General features: G+C 35.7%; 1 protein-coding gene across 6 annotated transcripts in view; it reads left to right on the top strand.

Annotated features, from left to right (window-relative positions):
* Ankrd17 (ankyrin repeat domain 17) overlaps window positions 1–19,618 on the top strand; it is a 138,847-nt gene that overhangs the window by 10,887 nt on the left and 108,342 nt on the right. The window contains exon 1 of one of the 6 annotated variants that reach the window (XM_031390960.1): window positions 17,252–18,172. The exons of the other annotated variants lie outside the window; for them this stretch is intronic. Within the exon in view, the coding sequence (XP_031246820.1) occupies window positions 18,119–18,172 (54 nt within the window). The 5' untranslated portion in view covers window positions 17,252–18,118. Of the gene's footprint in view, window positions 1–17,251; window positions 18,173–19,618 lie in introns of those variants that run through there. 6 annotated transcript variants of the gene reach the window in all.

Here is a 19,618-nt window from a genome sequence, read left to right as displayed (position 1 = left end):
TTTATTATAGCCCATTGGTCAGAACTTAGTTTGACAACTCAGTATGTAGTTGTTGCTATTTGGCTCTTTGCCTAGATAAAGCTTATGGGGAACTGGCTTTATACTAAAAGAAGGACTATGTGGACTTTGGGGGATAATTAGTATCTTACAAAGTTCTAGGATCAACCTTGTCTTTTTAGCTAACAACACAAGAGAAAATGTCTCTACTGCTTTTCTGAAATAGTCTTGGCCTAGGTGGGCTGTGGCTTCATTCAGGACTAGCTTATATTCACTGTGTAGAAGGTGAACTAGAGGAGTCTATTCCCACTGGAGTCTCATGGAATGGTTTCCATTGCTAACATGACAAGATGAGAAAATGGAAAGGGAAAGTATAGAACCTCAAAACTATACCTTGAGTCCTTCTATGTCATGCTTTTGTTGCTTTCAGCCTATTAGTGGTGCTTGTTATCATACTTAGATTTCATAGGATCCCTCCTAATTTGGTCTCTACCTGGCACATTCTTACCCTCATCTTTCCTTTTCTCTTTATCATCTTTTCTCCCAATATTTCATTTAACAAGTGGTTACTCTTTCTGAAATATAGGTCATTACAGAATAAAACTGAAGCTCCTAACTTGGTCTGCAAGACTTTTAATGGCTGCTTCCTTCACCCCAGTAATATTTGTATCCTTTTAGCTGATCCTTATCTTTTTGTCATTCTGAGCTAGAAGGTTGTTATCTTAGAACCTGTGATGTGTGTGTGTGTGTGTGTGTGTGTGTGTGTGTGTGTATGTGTGTGATATGTATGTGTGTGTGGGTGGGTGGGTGTTGGGGTCTTTTACCTAGACTGTTCTTCCCTTGGCTCTTGATTTTTCTGTATTTTTTAAAATTTACTATTGTTTTAAGCATGAGTGTTTTACCTGTATCTGTGTCAATGCACTACTTCCGTGCCTATTGTTTATGAAAGTCAGAAGAGGGAGTTGGATCCTCTGAAACTGAAGTTATGGGTAAGTAAGCTGCCATGTGGGTGCTGGGAATTGAATCTAGGTCCTCTGGAAGAGCAGCTAGTACTCCTGAGCCATCTCTCCAGCCCCTCTTGAGTTTCCTTATCCTTGAGGTTTCAAAGTAGCTTCTTCAACTTTCTCTAGGTTATTGAGGGAGACTTGCCCTTCTAAGTTGTCTAGGATGAGAAGCAGAAGTCCCATATTGATCCTTCACTAACTTTAGCAATAAATATTTGAGTGAGTTTTAAACCCTGTTAACACTTTTTAAAAAAGTGAATGTGTGTGTTTAAAAAAGTGTGTGTGTGGGTTGTGTGTGTGTGTGTATTCATTTGTACTTATGTTTGCCTGTGTGCCTTTTTGTCTGTACTGATGACATGGATATGTGTTTGTGGAGGTCCAGGATGAATTATTCCTTGATTGCTCTCTACTGTATGAAAGCAGTTCTTACTTGAACCCAGAAGTCTAGTTAGCTATCTTGTTCCAGATATCTACCCCATCTGCCTCTTACATGTTGGGATTACCAGATGAACTGCCTGCCTGCTAGGCTTTAACATGGGTGATGGGGACACAGTTCTGTCCATCATGCTTGCACTGCAAGTCTTCTATCCACAGAGCCATCTCCTCATCCTCCAGAAATTGCTGCTTTTATAAAGTGACAAATCAGAAGTGTTTATGGTTTCATATGATTAAGTGTAGTACTTTAGGCTACTTTAATGACTTAGAAGATCTTATTGCCTGGATTTTTTTTTTTTCATTAATTTGTTTATTCACTTTACTCCCTTATTTATTCACTTTACGTCTCACATCCCCTTTCTCTCAGTCTCCCCCCCAACAGGTCCTTTCTCTATTCCCCTTCGCCTTCTCTGAGTGGGTGCCCCCCCGCCCTAACCCCCCCCACTCCCGGTATTCTACCCTCCCTGGCACATCAGGTCTCTGCAGGACTAGGCACATCCTCTCTCCCTGAAGACAAGAAAGGGTAGCCCAGTTAGGGGAACAGGATCCATAGACAGGCAGCAGATTGAGGGATAGTTCCGGCACCAGGCTGCACATCTGCTACATATGGGGATAGGTAGGTCCAGCCCATGCTAGCTCTTTGGTTGGTGGTTCACTCTGGGAGCTCGCCCAAAGGTTCAGGTTAGTTCATGGAATTTGGATTCTAACCTGCCAGATATGTTCTAGAATTATCTTTTGCAATGCCACAAATATTTTTATGTATTTGATAGAATATCCATCCATTCTGCCATGATGTGTAACACAAACACAACATGCTTTTAGTTTTCATTCAGGCTCTTCACCTTCTTTACTAAAGTTAAACAGTTTCGTAGGGTTGTGTGTTGTTTTGTTTTTGTTTTTTTTTAATAATTCAATTTTATGTGTATGGGTATTTTGCCTCCATTGTACATCTGCGAGGATGTCACATCCCCTGGAACTACTTACAGAAAGTTAAGGGCTGCCATGTGTGTGCTGGGAATTGAGTCCAGGCCCTCTGGAAAAGCAGCCAGTGATCTTTAACTGCTGAGCCATTTCCAACCCCAGGTCTCATTATGTTGCTTTGGTTGTCCTGGGACTTCCCTATGGATTAGACCAGGTTGGGCTTGAACTCACAGAGTTCTGCTTGCCTCTCTTTCCCCAGTGCTAAGATTACAGCCCTGCACCACAATGTCTGTCAAGTTAGGCAGTTTTCATACAGCTTTTAAACATTTTTTGTGAATTGTTCTATGGTTCTTATTGCCATCATGAATTGTATTTTCCTTTATATCTTTTAATTAGTTATTGTTGAAGTATTGTTATTGTTGAACACTATTGATTTTGATGTTTTCATCTTCTGCATGACAACTGAAATTTTAGTTTATTGAGTTTTTGAATTGTCATGTTGAGTGTAGAATATTATTTTTGTCTTTTTAGATTTTTATGCCAAGTGTTTTTCCTCTCTGTGCAAGTTTTAAAAGTCTCCAAAGTGGCCACTGTCAGGGCTAACATTCTGTCAAACTCTCTCCTTGTCTCCCCTTACTGTATTAAAGCTGTGCCGCCATTAATTATGATACCAAAATTTTTTAGCAGTATAGTATATCTTTTTCTGTAAGCTCATTCAAATTTTACCAGAAATTATAAGCTTACCAAAAAAATTTTATAAGAAAGTTGCATTTGTGGGGTTTGTTTGTTTGAGATAGGGTCTAGTCATATTGTCCAAGCTAGCTTCAAACTCAGAATCATTTTCCCTTGGGTTTCTTAGTGCTGGCAATAAAGGTGTGTGGTTACCACAGCCAATTTAAATGCATTTTAATACATTGGATTTGATTTCAGAAACATTCTAGCTTACGTTTTGTGAAGATTATTCATTTCACTTTGGATTTAAAAGTCTACTAGGAAAAACTATATTCTTGTATCTGCCTTAAAAAGATTTATCTGTATTTCCTTTTTATGTAGGGTATGTTTTCTTCAGAAATGTTTTTATATGCTTGACAGTTTGCCTCATTTATGTAGATGTGCTTGCCTTCTGCCCTTGGAGTACAGAAGACTCCCCTAGAATCTTGGATCCCCTAGAATTGGAATTGCAGATGGTTGTGAACTACCATGTGGCTGCTGGGAACTGACAATCAGTGTGCTAGAAATAAATTTGATCAGTATATTATATGATGCTTAGAAATTTTTGAAACCAATTCATATCTCTTATGATGGCTAACTTATTCTTTTTTTTTTTTCTTTGAGACAGGGTTTCTCGGTGTAGTCCTGGCTGTCCTAGAACTCACTCTGTAGACCAGGCTGGCCTCGAACTCAGAAATCCACCTGCCTCTGCCTCCCAAGTGCTAGTGATTAAAGGCATGCGCCACCACTGTCCGGTTTAACTTATTTTTAAATTATAAGTAATGCTAAATAAAATCTTGCTGGTTTTAAAGTGTCAGTTAAGTAGTATCAGGAAATTTTACATTGTTGTGAACAGGTCCAGAATTTCATCTTGGAAAGTCCAAAAGTACATCTATTGATGAACTCTACATTGTGCTTGTTAACCTTTTTCTTTTTCTTTTTTTTTTATTTGGGTTTTGGGTTTTGGGTTTTTTTCAAGACAGGGTTTCTCTGTGTAGCCCTGGCTGTCCTGGAACTCACTCTGTAGACCAGGCTGGCCTCGAACTCAGAATCCGCCTGCCTCTGCCTCTCGAGTGTTGGGATTAAAGGTGTACGCCACCACTGCCTGGCCCTTTTGTTTCTTATATATTCTATTTATGTCGCTCAAATGAGTGGAATCAAATAGTGACTATCTTATTCCATTTTATAAGTTGTCAGGGTTTGTGTTGAGTGGGGACAGTGTTTCCTTTCTAAGGTTGAGGGCACTCCATTGTATGCATGTGTATGTATGAACCTCATTTTGTCTCCGTGTTCATCAGTTAGTGGGCATTTTTGTTGCTTTTACCTCTTGGCTGTTCTCTGGGGTTTTTTTGTTTTGTTTTGTTTTGTTTTGTTGTTTTTTTTTTTTATTTTTTACATTTAATTTCATATGTAGGCTGGTGGAGGGAGAGGCTTAATTTGATATTTCCAAATAGTTAACATGTTGATTAGATATTTTATACTCTATCCTTTCTCATTGTTTGAAGTGTTGTCTTTCTTTCATGTCTGTACAGTATGATAGGTAATAACATCAGAATATATCTCCTGTGGATTCATCTTTGTATGTATCCATTTGTATATGTTAAAGACCCCCACACAAAATATTTAGGGGCTTGTAATCCCATGCCTGTGATCCCAGTGCTGAGGGTATGGAGACTGAGGGAACTCCATCTAGCTGAGCTCCAGGTTAAAAGATTAGGAGATGCTTCAAGTTTACCTATGGCCTGCATATTCATTTATACCCATAAAAATGTGCACATGTACACAGATGTATTCTGTGTATCTGTCTATACACAGAAAAATTACTTACACAAATGAGTTTCATATGTCCTTTGATAAATAGGTAATATCTGTGAACAGCTATGGTTGACAAACTAATTCTTTCTGGTTTTCAAGTAATCCAGGTGTGTGTGTGTTCTCTTGTAATCCAAGTGTGTATTTGTTGGTTTGCTGTCCTGGGAATTAAATGCATATTAAGAACCTGGTGCATATTAATTACTCGTCCACTGGGTTAAATGCTAGGTTTTGTTTGTTTGTTTTTTGTCTTGTTTGTTTAGGTTTTTTGTGGGGAGGGGCAAGGTCTTAATACTAGCCCAGACTGTTCGCAGTGTGAGTTCTGCCTCAGCTTCCAGGACAAGCATGTAGTAGCATGCCTTTCTCGTGGGGTGCCCTTTTGTCAGATTTTTTTTTTTCTTCCTGTGCAGGCCTGATTTCTTTCCTTCTTCCTTCTCTTTATAGACTTCTAGCACAAACAAAACTTAATTATTAAGAAGAGCTACAGCTACATGTACTATCCTTTTGTGTGGTCATTGGTTTCATGTAGATCAGTGGTTCTCAACCTTGTGTGGTCATTGGTTTCATGTAGATCAGTGGTTCTCAACCTTGTGTGGTCATTGGTTTCATGTAGATCAGTGGTTCTCAACCTTTCTATGCTATGATCACCTTTAATACAGTTCTTCATGTTGTGGTTAGCTCCGGCAGTCGGATTATTTAGTCGCTAATTCATAACTGTAATTTTGCTACTGTTATAAATCTTAATGTAAATACCTTACATGCAGGGTATCTGATATATGACCCCATTGGGCTCACAGCCCACAGGATGAGAACTGTTGATGTAGATTGATCGGCTGTGGACCTTCTTAGTGCAGGATAGACAGCGTGAATATTTTGTAGTTCTCTTGACTTTTTTTTTTTTCAGCTTTTTTATTTTAAAGTATTCTATTTTTTCTACTGTTAAGTATTGAATTTAAATGCAAGGCAAGCACTCAACACTGAACTCTGCAGCCCTCTGTATATATTTCAGATAAACTGTAAATGGTTTAAAGCTCACACAGTTACTCTTTATGGAATAATGAGACTAGAACTTCTCTAAGATCTAAAGTGGATATGCTTCGTTCTGTACAGGGAATAGGACAACATCCTTCAAAGAAAACCTTTTTGATGTTTCTACCAGAAATATGTAATTGTTGGTAGTATTCAATTTTATGTTGTTGAAATCTTAAAGGTATATTAACTTTCTTTGTTAGGTTACATAGTAAATGTTGACTGAAAGCTCAAAACAGTAGAGTAAAATAGAGAATAATAATTGAAAAATTTTCTTAATATCAGGTATGTTTTTAAGCTTTATTTTCTACCTTTTCCTTTATATTTTCTTACAGGTGTATAAATAACATTTATGGAGTCAAGTTTTGGTTTTGCATAAATGGAGATGTTTAAAAAATAGTTCCTGATGGTTTCTTCTTAATTAGTATCAGATTCTACATGTGAGAAGTTGTGTGAGTGCGTGCGTGCGTGCGTGCGTGCGTGCGTGCGTGCGTGCGTGCGTGCGTGTGTGTGTGTGTGTGTGTGTGTGTGTGTGTGTGTGTGTAAAGAGGTCAGGACAGTTGGTGGGATCCATTTTCTCTGCCTTTATGTGGATTCAAGGGATCAAACTTAGATCAGGCTTGCATGGCCATTTAGCACCTTCATCTATTACTGAGCATCTTGTTGGCCCCATGGGTCTGTTTTTTAACTGTCACTTTATTATTCATGTCAACACAAAATTTTGAAACTGTAATTTGTTTGGAGTGAATTCCATTGACTGATCACTTTTCTGCATGTTTAGTAGTAAGCAAAAAACATAGTTAGTGTTTATTACTAAGTCCTAGGCATAGTTCTGATTGCTTTATGTACATTCCATAATGGTAGGGCTTATCACTCCATTTTATAGTTGAAAAAAAATCAAGACTTGGAAGTGATTTTTCTCGACGTTAGAGTAAATGGTAGAATTGGTATATGGACAGTATCCACTAAAATCAGCGTTCTTAATGCTTTTGTTCTACTGTGAATTGCTTAAGAAGTGGATTTTGTATAAATTGCAGAATCCAACAAATTATTCTCTTGTCTGAGTCTTCTTTCAAATCTCTAAGGATGGCTTCTTAGTCTACTTTAGGTGTAAGACCTACTCCCTACCAGACTTTTATTGAGTGTTTTGTTCTTTCATTCTGTTGGTTCCCTAACCTCCATCTTGAGAATATTCATTTAACTGATCTTGAAGCTGAATTTATAGGTTGTGAAGGTAATCAGTAAATCAGAATCTTGTCTTTACACTATTGTTAACCATCATATAAAAATACATACCCTGTAGATAACCTGGTATTGTAAGTTCTCAAAATGTAAATTGGGAAGAATGGCCATGTTGCCAGGTAAATATGACATGGTGGCTGAAACTTTGAGACCCTCAAACAAAAGTAGCTTTGTTACACTTTTTAATAGTGACTGATTGTAAATGAAACCTTGTGAACTTATTAGTGTTTCTATAAATTGTTAAAGTTGAAAGGTAAAGAATTTTAGAGAGTGTTGTGAAAAATAGTTATTATTTAAGATACTTGGCTATTTAAAATGTTCTTATTACACTTAATTGTGTATGTTTGCCATGGCACACATAATGGAGTTTAGGGACAACTTGCAGGAGCTACTTCTCTTTCATCTGTAGGTCCTGGGAATTGAATTTAGGCCACCAGACTTAGTGGCAAGTGCTATTATCCTGAGTCATATTATGCGCCTTTGACTAAATTTTTTAAAAAATTATTTAGAATTCTCTTTATTTCTCTTTTCCAATTTTATTTAATGCTGTTACTTTGCTGAATTTATATACTCCCAATAAAATGTATGTGTACTATTTTTAAGTGGCTATGATATTACAGGCTAAGGGTATGCATGGGTTCTATAATTAGGAATCTACAAAATGTTAGTTATTTGGTTTAGACAAGATTATATTTTAGATTTACTAGGTCTTTAGAATTTAAATGGAATATATATATTAACTTTCTTTAGAACTTTAAAATTTTAGTCATTCATTATACTGTTAATTTTCTGTGATTAATAAATTAGCAAACTATATTTTTGTGACTTTTTTTGCTATAGGCTTAGCAATGGATGAAGTGACCAAGAATAAAAAACAAAGATGTAGATATACTTTCTTTAAAATTGTTTAAAGCTACATTTATGTATGTATTTGGTATGTGCATAAGTTGTCTTGTGGCCCCTGACACTTGGGAGTTCAATTCTTTCCTTCCACTATGTAGTTCTAGGAAACTAACTCAAGTTGTTAGACTTAGTAATAACTTGTTAGGATTGGCAATAAGAGAGGCATATTGCTAGCTGAGTATGCTGTTTTTTAACTTTAGACCCTTTAACATGGAGTCCTCACTTACTTTGTGGACTGTTCTCACTTTCACTTTTACCTTAGTCTGCCTCCACACAAGTACTTCACAGTTCAAGATCTCCTTTACCACTCATGTTAGCTCTCTGTCACCAGGAGTTCCTGGGTTCTCTTAGTAATATGCTTGAAGTTGTTAATGTGCCTTGGTATCAGGAAGTTCTTACATACCTTAGCCTTATCCAGGCTCTCTTGTCTTTTATACCAAGACCTAAATACAGACTTAGTATTGTAGTGATTTTTATCTTTGCATGAGAATGTTAATTTTTTTTATTCCATAGGGCCCAGAAAAACAGCCTTGCTTAAGTAAATGGGCAATGTTAAGGTTTTGTATGCCTTAATGAAATACTAATATTAGGGTCCTCCTGTCCTCAATATCATAACAGAAGTTTAGCTGTTAGGCTTGAGTTACGTCTTTCTGTCTGCCTGCCTGCCTGCCTACCTACCTACCTATCCTGCTTTGCTTACATTTGTATCTGTGTACCATTAGTGTGCCTGGTGTCCATAGAGGCTGGAAAAGGCCATCAGATCCCTTGGAACTGGACTTTAAAAAGCTGTGGGCCGCAATGTGGTTGTAGGGGATTGAACCTAGATCCTCCGTAAGAACCCAGAGCTTGTAACCACTGAGGTTCCCACAGGAGTTTTTATGATGATTTTAATTAAAGGATATAAGAAAAGTAGTCAGATTCTAATATCTTTAAAATCTGGATACTTTACAAATATTGTACTTAATGTTGCATTTAATTTTGAAATAACCCATTGTCTTTGCATATTGTTCCCTAGCATTATTTCCCCTGAATTTATAGTTTGAAATTGAGCTAGCATCTTAACTTTAGAATCCTTTGGTACTTCCTGATTTGAGGCAGATTATTATTTAATCTTGTTTTCTTCATGTTCAATCTAATGACCTTTTATTACAAGGTCTCTTTAAATTACAGTTTTTTAACTTTTCCACTTAGGATCCCTTTTCTGTTGAAGACTTTCACATCACCTGCATGTATAAGTATATAAAATAGGTATACATACAGTTAAAACATTTATTGATTCCTTTGGGGGGTGTGTGTGTGTATAAATCGTTTTGTTTTGTTTTGTTTTGTTTTCGAGACAGGGTTTCTCTGTGTAGCCCTGGCTGTCCTGGAACTTACTCTGTAGACAAGGCTGGCCTTGAACTCAGAAATCTGCTTGTCTCTGCCTCTCAAATGCTAGGACTAAAGGTGTGCGCCACCACAGCCAGGCTATATTAATCATTTTTAAAGATGAAGGCTAATTTACATATTAGTTGGGTAGATCTGCTTATTTATTTTTACAAAGGGGATTGAATCTTGGCTGTGAATATTCAATATTGTAGGACATGGTATTTTCAAGATTCCACTGATGCATTGATTTATAGTCATCAGTGCTAGAAAGCTGCTTTGTGTAAATGAAGAACACAGAATGGCAAAAAAATGTCTAGGGCCACTTCAGAAATCTTTGAAAATTCTACTCTAATCCAGATTCAAAATCATTAATGTTTTTATGTGATACCTATCGGCAACTCATACAGCAATTTAAAAAATCAAATATTAATTGCAGTATTACCTGAAAGATGCTAATTGAATATATGATGAAGAATGATAGTAGAAAAATATTCCAAGTCTTTATTTTCCATATTTAATGGTATTTTTTATAAGTTCAGAAAACTTTATGTACAGTAAAAACACTTTAGTATATCATAGTCTTGAATCATTGTCGCTTTAACTTTTGTTATATTCATAAATCAAGGGCTGTAGTGAAGTTTGTAGGCAACATGGTTGAAAGCTGTCAAAAACAAATTGGATTCATTCTGAATTTATTTTAAAATTTTTGTTGTTGTGCATTTTGAAGCTTATTCTTTCGAGGCAGCATCTTTACCATATAACTGGTTGGCTTGGAACTGGCTCTGTATACCAGGCTGGTCTCAAATTTAACAAAGGTGTACTGGATTACCACCTAAGTGGTGGTAGTAGCAGTACCACCATGCATATTTTTTTCTTGTTTTCTTTTTCTAAAATTTTGATTGTTTCAGAAACTGTTTAGTATTGCCTTTTTTTTTTTTTTTTTTTTAATTTGAACATTCATTTACATGATGGGGGTGATTCACAGATTAAGAGGGCGGGCTCTAAAGAATGAAGATAGATGGTTTAATATTTGGTCTTACATGTTACTTGCTAACTCATTTTCAACTTAATCTGAAACAGATTATTCTTTCTTGGTCAGGAACAATTCGTTTTACCTTTTTAAGGTTGTGGTCAACTATCTTTTTACCTCAGCCCCCAGTAATTATGTCAAACAATCACAGAAATTTTCACTTGGGAGAGGTTGCCATATAACATTGATACTATAGTTGATTCAAATGTTTTATTTATTTATGTGTGTTTATGGGTATATGATGTGTGAGTACATTCCTGCCATGGTATGGGTGTAGATGTTAGAAGGTAACTTTTGAGAAGTTGGTTTCCCTGGTCTGTGAATTACAGGGATAGAACACAAGTCTGATGTCTTGCTCAGCAAATCATCTTACCAGAGCCATGAGTAAATTTTATTTTTACATGAATTTTTTTTAAGATTTATTTTATTTAGGTGTTTGTGTGTTTGTGTCTGTGTGTTCATGTATACAAACAGGTGTCTACAAAGGCTTTTCCAACTACCCAGTTTGGGTGCTGAGATCTGAACTCTAGTCCCGTGATTGAGGAATAAACACTTGTAGCCACTAGCCATCTTTCTAGCTCCTAATTTAAAAAAAAAAATTAAGTCACTATCCACCATCCTTTATCAACCAGGAGAGAGAAATCCCTATGTGGGAATTAGCTTTTCTCAGTGCTGCCCTCTCCTCAGATAAAGAACTATATGGAGAGCTGAGTTCTGATTAATAAAGTGCACAGCTATTTAGTCACATTCTTAGCCACCTATGAAGTTATATTTTATTGTTATTGATGAAAATTTTCTTTGAGATTAATGGACTTACATAAATGATCTAACATTTTTTTAAACTTTTCTCACAGTGTTGATTAATGATATTAGTCTTGGTTACTGTTCTGTTGCTGTGAAGAGATATCATGACCAAGGCAACTCTTATAAAAGAAAACGTTTTATTGTGTGCTTGCTTACAGCTTCAGAGGGTCAGTCCATCATCAAGGCAGGGAAGCTGAAAGGTACATCCTTCTAATTGACACTCTGGCTGCTTCTCCAATAGATCTGGGTTTGGTTCTTAGCATTTACATGGTCTGGTTTTCTTGAGCTCGTGGCACATGTGTACAGACATGCATGCAGGCAAAAAACTCACACACTTAAAAGAATCATTTTCTTAAAAATATAGGCCAGTGGTTTAGAAGAGTGATGATTGAGAAGTTGCATACTGATGGGGAAGTAGAAACACTAAAGCTCAGTTTTCTTCATGTGACAACTCTGTAGTGATCCCTCGAAGTTTCTAGTCTAGCCCTAGAGACAGTTTAATGTAGTATGTTTCTTAATACATTGAATTGTGTGTTTGAAAAGAAGAGTCGAGTCTCGGTATTGAAGTAATTGTTTGCAGGTCAGCCATTCAAAGTTTGTTAAGATAGATTAGACTAGAATTAGCATAATGGTATCTTGACCCCATACTAATTGAACAATATCCGGGAACCAGGACCAGCAAGGAATCAGAGGAAGAGAGCTAGTGACAGCTGGGATTTTTTTTTTTATCTCAATTCTTCATGCCTCTGGCTTTAAGATTTTTTTTTTCCCTTAGAATTTAAGTGTATATTCCTAGGTCACTTCTAGTTTATGTGTGTGGGTAAGGGTTTTTCTTTGTTAGCGGTTATTTTAGAGCAGGAAATAGTACATTGCTAGCTAGAATAAAAGTACTATACCATCAGTTGATTTAGCCTTTTTAAAATACAGAACATTGAAATAATTAATTTCTATTGTGCCTGTAATTTTTTATTTGAAGATCTTGTACAGTACTAATAAATTTGAAAAGTGGATGGAACTTAAAAATAAAAAAACATTTTGTCAGTTTTATATATACATAGGTCCTATTGTGTGATATGATGAATTCATGGTATAACCTACCTTGACATGAGCGGTAACAAATAGTACATTTCAGCAGATTCAACTATTCCTTCAGGTGTTCTGGGGGCACCAGCTGCAGTATTTACTCTGCTTACTTTGTGGCTTAAGTTTAGATAAGGCTGCTTAAATCATATTCTGTATACGGGACACATATACCAATTGAAATATATGATATTTAAATATAATAGTTCTCTTCTGTGCTGTTTTAAGTTGAATTTTGTTTATTAGTTGGGTTTGGGAAAAATAGAAAAGGACTGTAATGAGAAAAAAAATGATGACTATTCTAGACAGATGGTAAACTTGGCCAGTAATCATGTAGGTTGGAGTTCAGGTAAATTATGAATTTATAAAGTACACTTTAAAAAAAAAAAGGTCATTCCTGGGGCTGGAGAGATGACTCAGTGGTTAAGAGCACTGACTGCTCTTCCGAAGGTCCTGAGTTCAAATCCCAGCAACCACATGGTGGCTCACAACCACCCGTAATGAGATCTCATGCCCTCTTCTGGAGTGTCTGAAGACAGCTACAATGTACTTACATGTAATAAATGAATACATCTTTAAAAAAAATCATTCTTTAGTGTATAATATAGACCTTGAAACACGGAAAGTACTCAGTAAATGTATAAATGAATGCTCAAACTGTTAATAATGATCTTTAAAAAGAAAGTTACTAGGCTTTAGGTCAGTCAGGCTTAGGTTTTTTTTTTTTTTTTTTTTTTTTTTTTTTTTTTTTTTTTTTTTTTTGGTTTTTCGAGACAGGGCTTCCCTGTATAGCCCTGGCTGTCCTGGAGCTCACTCTGTAGACCAGGCTGGCCTCGAACTCAGAAATCCGCCTGCCTCTGCCTCCCAAGTGCTGGGATTAAAGGCGGGCCCAGCTTCTAACAAACAAACAAAAAACAAAAATTACTTTGGTTTTATATAAGCCTGAAAAAAAATTTATCTGTACAATAAAGTTAAATCTCTTAAAGATATTTAATATAGAGAGACCATAGTCTTTCTCATATTTAGAATATACTCTCAGATATAGGCTATATGTTAGAAAATGGGTAGAAGTTACATAGTGCTCCATGTTAAAGCTCTTTCAGTACTGAGACTAGTAGTGATACCATACACTCGGTGGGGGAGGTTAGGTGGGGGGAAATGAAAACAGGAGCATCCACAATTTCCCAGCCACAGAACATTTTGTATGCCAGTGCTGTACAAGACTGTCTCAAAAATACTAAAACAGAAACAGAAGACTCACTCTTTAATGTTGCCATTCTTCCTCTTAGTATATATGGAAAGATTACATTAAAATTTCTCCTTTGAAAATAGATGATTTGGCTGTGTATGTTGTAGATTGCCAGTAAGCCCAGCACTTGAGAAGCTGAGGCAATAATAAGATGAATTCTAGATTAGACTGGGCTACTGTTCTCTGCTATCCTGGACCACACAGTGAGACTTTGTCTCTAAAAACAAACAAAAATTTCCACAATAATTAGAAAGTAAATCAGAAGACATAAGTTAATGTATTTAACTTATTTAACATATTTTACTTAAGAATATTCTCATGTTTCATGAAAGTTCTGGGATTTTAGTATATTGAATTCTTTGAGAGACATCAGTCTATTCACAGAGACCTCAAGTTAAGGAAGCACCAGCTCCAAACCTTGGATGCCATTTGCATTTCATCAGAGGCAGAGTACATTTTTACAGGTTGGATTGCTTTATCCCATTCTTCTGTTCTCCACATGCATACATTTTGATAGACTTTGCACTGTAGCATTTTAAATAGTAATTAATTGAAATTAATATAGCAAGAGTAATTTTTTTATATAAAGGGAAGAAGTTAAAGATACGGTGTAACTTCTGAGCTTTTAGTATAAGCCAAGATACTTTCATGAATAATGCTAATTTCAGATCTAAGATTTGCAATAGATTTGTGTTACTAGTACTTTGTACTTGTAGAGAAACAGTGTAACTCTCTGAAGACTGAAGGCTAGACTGAAGGCTGTTAAATATAGTGCTGTAGCTGTTATGGATAATGTAAATGCCTTTCAGTAGTGGACTGAAATATGCTGCAGTGCTGTTTTTATTGGAAATTAGAACAGTTGTCAAAAATAGATTTTACATGTGCTTAGTGGGAACATATGTTGTACACTGTTTCTTTTAAACAGGTTGTTTGATATACAGTTTGCATACACAGTCTGGTGTGGTTTGGAGAACTGGGGCCAAAATACTCCAGTCCCTTATATTAAATTTATTTAGGTATATAACTTTTGTGCAGCTTTCTGTATATGTTCTAAAAGGTTAAGAGCAGTTTCAGTAGGAAAAGGAATGTGACTGAATGCTAACTTGAACAATTCAGCTGTAGAAGAAAGATAGAAAGGTTCTGTTGATGTCTTTCAAGATTTGAACTCCATTATCTACATCTTTCTCCAGACCTAGAAAAAATAAACAGCTACCTGTGTTTCAGTAAGTGATGTTCTTCTCCTTTTCATGGGCAAACTTTGATGCTCCCACAAACAATTCCTTCCAATCAGACTTTACTCTTTGCCCTCTACTTCTGCCTACTTATCTTTAGATTACTTAGATACATATTGTATGGGTGTTATGTAAATGGTTGCACAGTTGCTGTTTTTGTCATATTTCTGTTTGGGAGTGGATAGAATCCATGGGTGCAGAACCTGTAGAAACAGGGTCAGACAACTATGCACAACATGTTTCCATTTGTGTAAAAATAGTCTTACACTAAAGTATGTATGGAAAATGTTATATACTCAATTGATTGCACCTCTTAAGAATGATAAGAGGTTTACTTTTGTTTGCTTTTTAAGTCAATTTTTGTGGTGCTGACAAAACTCAGGGTCTTGCATATGCATGGTTAATGTCCTACCACTGAGCTGCATCTTCAGTCCTGTGATGTATTCTGTTGTATGATGTTAGTGTTTTCCATGCATATATATTACTTTATATGGAAAGGCTATAGCTAGTAGAAAACAACTTAATGGTAGTTAAAAGAACATTACTGTGATCAATTAGGCACATATCTAGACTCTTGTCATTTTATGGCATAACCGGATTATGACAGATTGGGGTAAAACATAATATACTGACATTTTATAAAGTGTCCTTTCAAAAAATCTTGTATTTTATAAGCATTTTCACTAGATTATTTTTTAAGTCTTTATGCTCTTTCACTTATGCTTGGCTAGGCTATTATATAGTTGGTATTTTGTATATGTCTCTAAAGACTTATATACTGTAGTTGATAATGTATGACGTTATCTGATAATGTAGGGGGAAAACTCAAATACATTTTGAGAAATGAATGTTTTTTTTCTTAGTATGTTTTTCTGTGGGTGGCATTTTTATAGTGTACTTCTTTTATTTGAAAATGTGGATTTTTGAAATCTCACCAGGTTTGATTGTCACCACCAAAACAAAATTTAGGGAAACATCAATATTCAAAATGGTGTTCTGGCTAATTAACACATTTGTGTATACTCCCTGTCTCTGCTTTAGCTGCTTTTTTTTTCTTGTTAAGGAAACCAGTTCTGAGCCTAGATGCTAGTAAACTTCTGTCTATATACTCCTTTTTAATGCAAAACTTTACAGAACATTTGAATTTTACTTTATTAAATATTTTAAAGACAAATAATAAATAATTCTATAAATTATTTTTATGTATTGATTTATAGTTGTTTGTGCTGTCATGTTAATTACTTTAATATCTTTTCCATTGAGGGGGGGAATGGTCTGTTTTCATTGAAATCTTTTCTGAACAACTGACACGGGATTTTTTTCCTTTATAAAATAAAGTTGACCTGAAGGTAAATCTATTAAAAATGATGAATCTTAAGGCAGATGTGTATGCATCTCTTTTCATAGTATTTTGCTTGCTTTAACATTGAGTTTATATTAGCAAGATGGCTTAGAAAGGAAGGTTAATGGAAAATAAATATTTTTGATGTGTAACAAAATATTACAGAACATTTCGAATGTGTATTCTGTTCATACTGAATTTTATACAGTTGATTCTCTCCCTCCGTCTTTATGTGGTTTCAAGCTTTGACTTGTACAGCTTTTACCCACTGAGTTATCTTGCTAGCCTCAGAGTAAGTATTTGGTTTGACTTTTGGAGGAACCTATTTGTTTTCAAATAAAATATTTGAGAAGCCTTTAAGAAAAAAAGAAAAATGTTCTAAACAGTGAGTCCTTGAGTTGAAACATCTTATACTGAAGTTCTGAGGGAAAGTTTACTCTTTAGTTTGAAGATGAAGTTTATTTGAAGCTTAAAAATTGCTTAAAGAAAGCTTAAAGGTGACCTTGAAGCTACCTTCAAGGTAATGAAATTCAGGTTGCTGGTTTTATTTGTGCTGTGTTCCAACTGGAAGATGGTTTGGAGAAGCTGCCAAGTGTGTATGCCATACATAAATGCGGACACCGCATGTGGGCCTAGGGCAACAGTGTTTATGGTCCTACTTGTTTGCCACTAGCTTCACTTAGTCCCACAGTTCTAGGTTGAATGTCGTTTTGTTTATTATGTAATTCTGTGCCCAGCCTGGGACATTTTTCCTTATCGATAAAATGTAAATAATATTGTCTGCAGAAAGACTTCAGTAGCTGATTCTGAGAATAAAATCCAGAACCGGCTGCCTTGATTCACCGGCTTTAGTTCCTCAGCCAAGTCAGTTTAGCTAGGAGTAATTGGTCAAGCAGTTTGTATTCTGTGCCCTGCTTTCCATATCTTTAAAGTGGTATAATAATAGCACTTTAAGATAGTGGAAAATATATGAGTTAATAGACACAAAGACATTCCAGTGGCATATAGTAAACCCACTGTACTTACTAGTATAAGTTACTGTCACATAGCTGGCTTATGAGGGCTAAATAACATGTTTCTGTTGTTTTTAAAGTTATAAGACAAAACTCATATGTCGCCTGCCACAGTAAAGGTGTCTCTTATGTTATACAATACTTTATCTCACTTCATCTCATATAGACTTGTTAGGAAGAAACCTGATATTGGCTACCCCTAACATACTTTCTGATATGCAGTGATTATGCCAGGTGCTTTACAATATTTATATTAATAGAAAAACTGCACTGTTGTGATTAATGAGTGAAGTTAAAGGCATTACCAGAAAAAAGAATATATACTGCAGTATATAGTAGATGTTAATTTTGTACTTACAGGATTTTGTAAAAAGATAAGTTTATAGGAAAGCAGTTTACTCTTTAAAAAGTCTGCATTAAGATAATTCTTACCCTCTTATGTCAGGTGCGATAGTGAGGTATATTATATAATCCATTTCCTTGGTGTCCCAAATTCCTAAGTTAGCATTATCATGCCTCCTCTGCATCTTTAATACAGCAATTAATCTCACTGGAAGACTTTACAAAGGATAAATTGCTGTGTAACCCACTTGGATCTCTTTTGTTCAATCAGGAAACCAACGTGTTAAGTAGCTTAAAAATATAAATACATACATATTCTTTTAGGAAAGTTGGGATTTTATAATTTGTAATGGTCATGTGAGGTCTTTAGCTATTGAAATTACTTGACAGAAGTTTGCTTTGAAATAGAGCTTCTGTGTCTTTAAAGAATCCGGAATGAGTCACCCCCTGCTCTTTTGGTAGATGCCTGGCTGGTGAACAGCTAAGCTGCTTTAGGCATGTAATAGAACATTCCATTTCCTGTTCCCTTGCTGACACAGAGGAGTGTTCCTGCTGGCAATGATCTAATCATAGTGCAGTAAGAAACATGGCAGTTTGATAAAACATGGTGGAGACAGCGGCTGAAATGGAAGCATATGTGCTAGAAGACATTCTTGAGGTAGGGTTAGGTCTGTAAATGAAATGAAAGTTGAAATTTGAACAAAGAAATCTTATCTGCTAGAATTGTTTCACAGATGAATAGATTAGAGAACAGAGAGAGGCAGGGCATAAAAGCAAGATCCGGACAGACCTTATTTCCTGTGAGGATGTGTCAATCTTGTTCACATGATTATTAAACTGTTTAAACATCATGTTTTATAAATTGTAGATGTGTTTGGTAGAAAAAAAGGGAGACTTAATTAAAAGCCTTGTGCTGGTGGTGACCTTTAGATTAACTCATTAGAAGGTGGGGTCTGCAAAGCAGCTTGAAGTAGGTTTAGTATCATATGTCTTAGAATTCATTTACATATCGAAGCCTAAAGCTGTGCTTGCAATTCTTGTAAAAACTATTGGTTATTTTAGCCTGGTAATATAATTGCTTAATTTCAATGGTACACTTTGATCCTACATTTTTCATGTGACTTTATTGTAAAAATAAATTAGGAATTTAATTTAAAAACCCTAAAATTTGAGTTCTGATGCTAGAATGCATATTAAAATCTCCTCTGATTTAAGTCCATGGGTATTTTAAATTTTACATTTTTTTCTGATTATATTAGTTTTAAATGACACTATTTGAATAGAAAGCAGCCCAAGGATATAGGTGCCAAAGTGCAACTGTAATTGATTATGGCCTTGGTTGTAGCATGCTAACAAAAAACTGTATTGACGTAAATCTCATATCCTTATCTGTGAGGATGCAGGGCTGTTATTGTGGTGGGCACTGTTTTTTTCTTGAAGGAAAGGAATAAAAAGCCTGGCTATTCAGATATTGAGGCTTTATGGTGCTGTGAGAATAATTGTTACCATTTCACTGTCTTCAAAAGAAAGATTTCATTGTGGGGAGAGGGCTTAGGAGCTGCTGCAAAGGGAAACTAGGCGGGGCCAAGAGGAGAAAAAAAAGCCTATGCGCATTATAAAGTGCTGCATGATCAATGAGCATTTTCTGGAGTCTTTCAGTGTGTGCCTGGAGCTGACATTGCAGCAAGTCTCAGGGTTCTGCAGAATGAAAACTGATTCCATTGTATTACTACCTCCTTGCAGACACCTGCCAACATGCCCCCCTCCCAACCTTATTGTGTAAGTTGAATTGCGTGGCTAATTTCCATTCTCTCCCCTACTTAGTCCCTAGCTTTGACCCTATTAGTTAGTTTCCTTTAAAATGCTGTGAAATTATTTACTGCGAAACAGTGGTATATACATTCAGTAATTCCAGGCCATCACGTGACTTCTTTGGCAGTCCAGTTTAAACAGATCTAATTAGATTTTAAAGGGCTGGTGGTGCTTTTTAATTTGTTCTTTAAAAGATTTGCTTGGATTTTATAGAAATGTGATTCATGGAGTTTTGATAAACCAGCCTATTTAACAGTTCTTTTAGAACATTTAAATTTAAGATTATAAAATA

The sequence above is a fragment of the Mastomys coucha genome, unplaced genomic scaffold (genome assembly GCF_008632895.1).
Source record: "Mastomys coucha isolate ucsf_1 unplaced genomic scaffold, UCSF_Mcou_1 pScaffold22, whole genome shotgun sequence".
NCBI lineage: Eukaryota > Metazoa > Chordata > Mammalia > Rodentia > Muridae > Mastomys > Mastomys coucha.
This window is presented reverse-complemented; position numbering and strand designations above follow the sequence as displayed.